Source organism: Notolepis coatsorum, assembly GCF_963971535.1.
Source record: "Notolepis coatsorum genome assembly, chromosome: 11".
In the NCBI taxonomy this organism is placed as follows: domain Eukaryota; kingdom Metazoa; phylum Chordata; class Actinopteri; order Aulopiformes; family Paralepididae; genus Notolepis; species Notolepis coatsorum.
In genome coordinates, this window is record NC_140175.1 from 115,862,743 (window position 1) to 115,872,452 (window position 9,710).

The 9,710-nt window shown below is 38.1% G+C and overlaps 1 protein-coding gene across 3 annotated transcripts in view; it reads right to left on the reverse strand.

Moving 5' to 3' along the window:
• Positions 1 to 2,824: 2,824 nt before the first annotated feature.
• Positions 2,825 to 9,710, reverse strand: part of LOC311236423 (uncharacterized protein) — a 123,973-nt gene continuing 117,087 nt past the window's right edge. For 2 of the 3 annotated variants that reach the window (XM_084324104.1, XM_084324103.1), the window contains one exon: positions 4,455 to 4,587. In XM_084324104.1, coding sequence (XP_084180230.1) covers positions 4,584 to 4,587 — 4 coding nt within the window. In that variant the 3' untranslated portion in view covers positions 4,455 to 4,583. Of the gene's footprint in view, positions 4,588 to 9,710 lie in introns of all 3 variants that reach the window. The other variant, XM_084324105.1, reaches the window with a different exon arrangement.

The following is a 9,710-nucleotide window of genomic DNA, read 5'->3' on the forward strand; positions in this document are numbered from 1 at the left end:
TCTAGAGTGTGGTGTTCCGCAAGGAAGTTGCCTAGGACCTTTGCTCTTCTCTGTATTTACTAATGACCTATCTTGGGCTACCAAATGTGCTACAACAGTTCTTTATGCAGATGATTCAACATTGTATTATGCTGCAACATCATGCAATGTACTTAATGAAGTTTTGAGTAGAGAACTTAAAGTTGTGCATGACTGGGTAGTATGTAATAGACTTGTCCTTAATATCTCCAAGACTAAATGTATTGTGCTGGGAACAAGGCACAGGGTATCTACAAATCCAAAGCTTCATTTAAACTTGTGTAATTCGGCAGTTCAACAAGTTGAAAGTACTAAACACCTTGGAGTGATGCTGGATTGCACTCTGTCTTGGTCTCAGCATATTAATTATATTGTTTTAAAAATGGGAAGAGCAATTGGTATTTCCAGGAAATGTGCTGCTTTTGTTGCCCGTCCCCTTTTATGTCAGATAGTGCAACGTTTAGTTTTATGTCATCTTGACTATTGCTCTGCGATGTGGTCATCTGCTGCCAGTGTTGACCTCAGGAAGCCCCAGGTGGTCCAGAACAGGGCAGCACGGTTGGTACTGGGCTGCTCACTAAGGTCTAATGTGAGCCGTATGCATGCCCGCCTCTCTTGGCTTAACGTTGAAAATAGATTGTCTTTTAATATACTTGTGCTGTTCAAGTTGGTCATGAGCAGTAAAACTCCTGTTTTTATACATAATCAGATTGTTTTTAGTAATACTGTGCATGAGCATTACACTAGAGGTTCCAGTAGTGGGCAGCTTGAATTGCCAGGTCTTAGAACCAGCGCTTTGGGGAGATCTTTTATTTTTAGAGCATTAACTCTTTGGAATGGCCTGCCTCGGAGCCTCTGCTGCATTTACAGTAGATTCACTTTTAAAAAGAATCTTAAATTGTTTTTGACACTGTAAAGTAATTTTTAGTTTTTGTTTTACACTAATGTAATTTTAGCTATCTTAATTGTTACAGTAGTTTCATTATGCATTGTGTGTACTGTCTTTTAAAAATTTTGTTTTTGCAATTGTGATTGTTTTTGTATGTTTTTTTGTGTGTGGACCCCAGGAAGACTAGCTGGTTGCTATCGCACCAGCTAATGGGGATCCCTAATCAAATAAAATCAAATCTGTCTACACTCCCCTACAGGAGACATGATAACCTGTCTGTCTGTCTACACTCCCCTACAGGAGACATGATAACCTGTCTGTCTGTCTGTCTACACTATCCTACAGGAGACATGATAACGTGTCTGTCTGTCTACACTCCCCTACAGGAGACATGATAACCTGTCTGTCTGTCTACACTCCTCTACAGGAGACATGATAACCTGTCTGTCTGTCTACACTCCCCTACAGGAGACATGATAACCTGTCTGTCTGTCTACACTCCCCTACAGGAGACATGATAACCTGTCTGTCTGTCTACACTCCCCTACAGGAGACATGATAACCTGTCTGTCTGTCTGTCTACACTCCCCTACAGGAGACATGATAACCTGTCTGTCTGTCTGTCTACACTCCCCTACAGGAGACATGATAACCTGTCTGTCTGTCTACACTCCCCTACAGGAGACATGATAACCTGTCTGTCTGTCTGTCTACACTCCCCTACAGGAGACATGATAACCTTTCTGTCTGTCTACACTCCCCTACAGGAGACATGATAACCTGTCTGTCTGTCTACACTCCCCTACAGGAGACATGATAACCTGTCTGTCTGTCTACACTCCCCTACAGGAGACATGATAACCTGTCTGTCTGTCTACACTCCCCTACAGGAGACATGATAACCTGTCTGTCTGTCTACACTCCCCTACAGGAGACATGATAACCTGTCTGTCTGTCTGTCTACACTCCCCTACAGGAGACATGATAACATGTCTGTCTGTCTGTCTACACTCCCCTACAGGAGACATGATAACCTGTCTGTCTGTCTGTCTACACTCCCCTACAGGAGACATGATAACCTGTCTGTCTGTCTGTCTACACTCCCCTACAGGAGACATGATAACCTGTCTGTCTGTCTACACTCCCCTACAGGAGACATGATAACCTGTCTGTCTGTCTACACTCCCCTACAGGAGACATGATAACCTGTCTGTCTGTCTACACTCCCCTACAGGAGACATGATAACCTGTCTGTCTGTCTACACTCCCCTACAGGAGACATGACAACCGGTCTCTAATTCTTACATTCATATTTCAGTGTCTTTATTGCCTGTGTTTTAGTTTAGTTGATATGTTTAAATTCAATTAATTAAATCAATTATTTAAATATATTTTTCAAGTTCAAATACTGACATGATTTTGGCATGAAAAGGTTTTACTATGACAAATATTTACATTTGACTTTTGAATTGATTGAATTTAAAGTGAATTGATCTCATACCTGGAATGTTTTGATAGTTTCATCAACACTGTCAATATACACACAATAAATGGGTCTGCAATTCCCATAAACCACAAGCAGTTCGATAATAATAATAATGTCTTGTGGCGTCTGCTGTAACGCAATTTTATTTTTGTATTCGGTTTTATAAATTTTAGTTGTCCATTGTCATTACCGTTGTTATGGTTAGTATATGTCCTGTGAAGTCCTGTCTATTGTTACTGTTGCTGTGTTGTGTTGTCTTGTTTCATGTGGAAGAAAAGAAAGAAAAATAAGAGATTTGATCAAATGTTTTTATTATTTATTTATTTTACATGAAAAATATAGATCAGAATGTGATATATATCACAGTACTATGTTGCGTTTACAATCCTTTGAAAGTCACGCACGAACACAGACACAACAGTCTAGTCGGGATGAGGAGGGGTCACCGGTCCATCATCCATTATCAGGAAATTAATCATCATGCAAAAAAGAGAGAGAGACTCACTCACCCGTCTTATTTCATAATACAACGTTTCCAAATGGACATTTGGATTAAACCAAGTGTATGCAGCAGTGGTGCTGAACTTTCCCAGCGGAACACAAGTTACTTAATGTTACACAGGTATTTTATACACGTTTAGCTTGCGAATGTTAAGATAGCAGGAGCCGTCGGCCAACAAAGATGTTGTTTCAACAAATGTATTCACAAAATGGATTACCATCCAAATGTTATTGAAGCCTCCTGTGAGCAGTAAGTAGGTACTACTACTTTTAATAACTGCAGCAATATGCGCATATGTTCTATGTTATATGATTAAATGTGCGCTATGTGCCTAAAGTCAAGACTCGACAGTAGTGAACCAGAAAAATTATTTAGGAGCACATTTTTAGCATGATTAAAAACTATGGTTCGAACGTCCGTTCGAAAAACCCTGCCAAAGTTTGAATCCCAAAAACAGGCTTCGGGACAGCTCTACTCTCCTGTGTGAATTCTGATGTCTTTGCAGACTAGCCAGGTGACCAGGTGGTAAAGCTAGTTCCACACTGCTCAAAAAAGTAGGGCTTCCATCGTGTGTCGAAAACGCTGGTGTGATTTGAGACTAGCCAGTCGACTAAAGCTAGTCCTGTACAATCCCTTTAAAAAAAAAGTGTATTTGGCCAGGTCGTCTTCTCATACAGAGCATCCCACCAATGGAACTCAATTCCTCAAACAATTAGAGTGTCCACATCATACCATTCATTCAAGTGCAGGGTTAGGGAATGGCTCATTGAAAACCAGAACTGTCAACACTGAGGTGTCTGTATGTGTGTGGATATGGTGCGTCTGTCTATGTCTGGGTCTCTTAATATGTCATGATGTGCTCTGTCCTTGTGTCCATGACTGTATTGTGACCTGTATCCCTACTATGTATATGTGCTTTTGTTGTGTTTTTATTCTAATGTTATTTATCTTGATCTTATTCTGTTTTTATTGCTAACCCTTTTTTTACACAGGATTTTAGCCTGTACCTTCTGGCAGGGGGACTGCCAATGGAAATTAACCTTTTGGCTAAAATTGGGTGCATTTACATCTGTAAAATGTTTTATTAATGTACACTGTCCCCCTTGAACAAATAAAGTAAACCTAAACCTAGTCCCACACTGCTCACAATAGTAGAGCTTCTCTCCTGTGTGAATGAGTTGGTGAATTGTCACGGTTCCTAAGTGACTAAAGCTAGTTCCACACTGCTCACAGGAGTAGGGCTAGTGTGAATGCGCTGGTGTGATTTCAGATGAGCCAGTTGACTAAAGCTAGTTCCACACTGCTCACAGGAGTAGGGCTTCTCTCCTGTGTGAATGCGCTGGTGTGTTTTCAGATTAGATGAACTACTGAAGCTAGTTCCACACTGCTCACAGGAGTAGGGCTTCTCTCCTGTGTGAATGTGCTGGTGTCTTTTCAGATTAGATGGTTGACTAAAGCTAGTTCCACACTGCTCACAGGAGTAGGGCTTCTCTCCTGTGTGAATGTGCTGATGTCTTTTCAGATGAGCCAGTTGACTAAAGCTAGTTCCACACTGCTCACAGGAGTAGGGCTTCTCTCCTGTGTGAATGCACTGGTGTGATTTGAGAGCACCCTTTGAAGTGAAGCTTTTCCCACACTGCTCACAGCAGGGACTTTGTTTCTTCCCAGGCATGACAGGAAGCAGGAAGCTATCTGGATGGAGAAGAACAGTGTCAGAGAAAAAGAGAATTGGTGATTTTATAGTTCAATTTAGTTAACCTAATCCAAAAAAAGAAATCTAACCAAATTAATAAAGGGAAGATGATTAAACAGAAGGTTTTGTAGATACAGTACTGAATTCTGCCATCCGGACACATGCCATTTGAAATATGATTATAGAATATAAGGCCTATAAATTACCTAATTATAGCCAAGTCGCACATGGATCGGGCCAAATCTCCCCTTTCCAATGGCAGAGTTCAATCTGGATTTAGTATCACAAGGCGTGCAGAAAAAAACGTGAATGAAATCTACTGTAAGTACAGTTACTTGTTATATCACTATAATAAGGTCTATAATATAGGCCTGCTATTCTATAATAATATTTCAAATTGCATTGGTCCGGATGGCATAATTCAGTATTGTATCTATAAAACATTTTAATCATCTTCCCTTTATTCATTTCCTTAGATCTTTTGTACACGTGATCTCAAGAATGTACTGAACGGGCTCAGTGGCAGGTTTTTATGTCTGGTCATTTTTTGCATGGTGTTATTCACTGTCAAAGATGCAAAGAAAAATCATAATTCATATTCTCCTTTGTTTCATCACAATGTAAGCAAGACTAGTAATAGACACAATATTTCTGACACTGGAAATACATTCACTGAGGTCCAGAGATGTCTCTAGATACCAAGAACATGCAAATGGCAATCTTCCATTTACTTAGGTATGTATTTTAGGCGGATTTTCAGAAAATAGGGCTCCGGGCTTAAGAGGTTAACAGAGGAGTGCCCCTCTGGGCGGACACGCGGACACACACACACACACAATATGGCATATGCATTGCATTTTGTGTCATTCATTAATTTGTCTGTTACTCAATAGCTATAAATATATAAAAATTATTCATTCATCAGTAGTACCGAATTTCTCAGTTCCCCGCTTGATATAATTAATCAAAATGTCCAATCTAACTAAACGTCAACCCAACGTACAGCAACGACACTGCCTGTGCCCAATTCATAGGGGTCATTGCAGACACACTGAAAAGAAAGACGTCCTTTCAGATCGCTGAGAACAGCTACATGGCCTTCATGATTGACGGAGATACAGACGTCTCTGCAAAGGAGTGTGAGCTCGTGTACAGCCGCATATTGCGCAACGGGAGACCGATCAACTTATTAATTGGCTCCATCGAGGTGGAGCACGCACATGCACAAGGTACAGCAATGTTATTATATATTAACTCCAGTTTAAGCAGAAATAAGACAAGCAACACATTTTTTTTCATCCACTTTTTCTCCTTATTTTCTATTTTTCCCATCCCAATCTCATATTATCCAATTCTTCCCTCCCCTATCTTGAACGTTGCTAGACTATGCCTCCCACTGGTCGGCTGTAGTGAGGATAGAAGCCTTGCATCACGTGTCCCCTCCGGTAGACGAGGAGGCAGCCTGTTGCTTATTTTCACTGCAGCAGCTCACAACTAATTTAAATAGTTATTAGGCTATTAAAATGTATCCAATACGCATATAGGGCCCTAACTACAGTATGGAATCTGTTATTATTCCTTTAAAAAAATTTCAATATCATTTTCTGTTTTAATGTTGAGTAATAATAATAATAACTTTATTTGTATAGCACTTTTCATACAGAGGTTGCAGTTCAAAGTGCTTCACAACAGTAAAAAATACAGGCATAAGCGGGCATAAAAAAGATAGACAGGTAGCAAGGTATGGCAAATCACAGTGTTTCACATTAGGATCTAGCATCCCAATAGGCTCTCCGCTTACAGTTTTCAGTAATACAAATAATAAAAATAGTTTAAAATGATTCAGTTTAAAAATAGTCTAAAAATTATAAAATAGAACGGACATAAAAAATACAGGCATGAGCGAGCATAGCAAGGTATGGTAAATCACAGTGTTTCACATTAGGATCTAGCATCCTAATAGGCTCTCTATTCAGTAATACAAATAATCACAGTGTTTCACATTTGGAAAAATAGTCATCAGTAAGAAGTAAAAAGTGCGATAACCGACACATGAATTTGATAGGCAGGGTAAGAATAGTGCAGGTAAGTACAAGTTGTGTCAGGATATCCCTGATGTTTCCTCTTGCCACTAGGTGGTAGCAGATATCTATCAGTGAAATGCCTGAGCAAAGAGATAGGTTTTAAGCTGTCTTTTAAAGATGTCTAGCGAGTTGGCTTCTCTCATGTTTTGGGGTAGTTTGTTCCATAGTTTTGGGGCATAGTTGATAAAGGCTGCATTACCGATCCTCTTTTGACTGCTTCTGGGAGCCTCTAGTAGTCCGGCAGCTGATGATCGCAGTGTTCTTGCTGGTGTGTAATTTATTAGAGTGTTGGCGATGTAGCTAGGTCCCTGTCCATTTAGAGCTTTGTATGTAAGGAGAAGGACCTTAACACTTTGAATGCCACGAGGTGGCGCCAGAGGTATCGCTTCAATGCCACCATCGGCGCCAATGTTATGCTTAATATCGCCTAATCTATGTTTTAAATTATGTGTTTAAAATTAAATTAATTGTGTCTAATCTGCCCGTCGCTTATCAAAGAATCCTTTGCCAGTCAGTGCTGTCAAGGCAGATTGGTTTTTTATCGCTTCATTTCCGTTTGAGAGCATTTAGAAAAGCACCCGTTTTGAGGTAAAAAACAGTTCATTCTAGACCATTCTATGATAATCGTCTTTTACTGGAATATTCCAGAACGTTGATATTCGTCGGCCTATTTATGAATAGTTTTCAAATAAACGCTAGATGATCAATATTATACGTGCACGCAAGCACATTCGAGCCGCGCACGGATAATCGCTGTGTTCATTTCCTCTTGGACTTTTACAGTGAAACCGAAAGAGCCCATTTCACAAAACAGCCTACACTGTAAACCCGCACGTTCAAAATAATCAATTAGTTTGAGTAGGGTATACTCAATATTCTATGAAAGTTCTACTAACTTGAATGTCTTGAGTTCGTGTGACGTGTTCTTATGTTTTGAGTAAATAAAACTCATAGTTTTTGATTGACTTGGAACTATTCACTTATTAAGTAAGTATAATGTAAAAGCATAACTTAAGTACAACTTAAGATAATTAAGTAGATACAGACTCTAAACCACATTATGTTTTGAGTAGATAAAACTCATAGTTTTTGATTGACTTGGAATTATTCACTTATTAAGTAAGTATAATGTAAAAGCATAACTTAAGTACAACTTAAGATAATTAAGTAGATACAGACTGTAAACCGCATTATGTTTTGAGTAAATAAAACTCATAGTTTTTGATTGAATTGGAACTATTCACTTATTAAGTAAGTATAATGTAAAAGCATAACTTAAGTACAACTTAAGATAATTAAGTAGATACAGACTGTAAACCGCATTATGTTTTGAGTAAATAAAACTCATAGTTTTTGATTGACTTGGAACTATTCACTTATTAAGTAAGTATAATGTAAAAGCATAACTTAAGTACAACTTAAGATAATTAAGTAGATACAGACTGAAAACCGCATTATGTTTTGAGTAAATAAAACTCATAGTTTTTGATTGACTTGGAATTATTCACTTATTAAGTAAGTATAATGTAAAAGCATAACTTAAGTACAACTTAAGATAATTAAGTAGATACAGACTGTAAACCGCATTATGTTTTGAGTAAATAAAACTCATAGTTTTTGATTGACTTGGAACTATTCACTTATTAAGTAAGTATAATGTAAAAGCATAACTTAAGTACAACTTAAGATAATTAAGTAGATACAGAGTGTAAACCGCATTATGTTTTGAGTAAATAAAACTCATAGTTTTTGATTGACTTGGAATTATTCACTTATTAAGTAAGTATAATGTAAAAGCATAACTTAAGTACAACTTAAGATAATTAAGTAGATACAGACTGTAAACCGCATTATGTTTTGAGTAAATAAAACTCATAGTTTTTGATTGACTTGGAACTATTCACTTATTAAGTAAGTATAATGTAAAAGCATAACTTAAGTACAACTTAAGATAATTAAGTAGATACAGACTGAAAACCGCATTATGTTTTGAGTAAATAAAACTCATAGTTTTTGATTGACTTGGAACTATTCACTTATTAAGTAAGTATAATGTAAAAGCATAACTTAAGTACAACTTAAGATAATTAAGTAGATACAGACTGAAAACCGCATTATGTTTTGAGTAAATAAAACTCATAGTTTTTGATTGACTTGGAACTATTCACTTATTAAGTAAGTATAATGTAAAAGCATAACTTAAGTATAACTTAAGATAATTAAGTAGATACAGACTGAAAACCGCATTATGTTTTGAGTAAATAAAACTCATAGTTTTTGATTGACTTGGAACTATTCACTTATTAAGTAAGTATAATGTAAAAGCATAAATTAAGTACAACTTAAGATAATTAAGTAGATACAGACTGTAAACCGCATTATGTTTTGAGTAAATAAAACTCATTGTTTTTGATTGACTTGGAACTATTCACTTATTAAGTAAGTATAATGTAAAAGCATAACTTAAGTACAACTTTATTAACAGATTGCAGAATGGGTATAGAGGTGTGATAGGTGTGATAGGTGTGATAGGTGTGAGAAGTGTGATAGGTGTGATAGGTGTGATAGGTGTGATAGGTGTGAGAGGTGTGATAGGTGTGAGAGGTGTGATAGGTGTGAGAGGTGTGATAGGTGTGAGAGGTGTGATAGGTGTGAGAGGTGTGAGAGGTGTGATAGGTGTGATATGTGTGATATGTGTGATCAGTGTGAGAGGTGTGATAGGTGTGAGAGGTGTGATAGGTGTGAGAGGTGTGAAAGGTGTGAGAGGTGTGAGAGGTGTGATAGGTGTGAGAGGTGTGATAGGTGTGAGAGGTGTGAGAGGTGTGATAGGTGTGAGAGGTGTGAGAGGTGTGATAGGTGTGAGAGGTGTGATAGGTGTGATAGGTGTGATAGGTGTGAGAGGTGTGATAGGTGTGAGAGGTGTGAGGTGTGATAGGTGTGATAGGTGTGAGAGGTGTGAGAGGTGTGAGAGGTGTGATAGGTGTGAGAGGTGTGATAGGTGTGAGAGGTGTGATATGTGTGATAGGTGGGATCGGTGT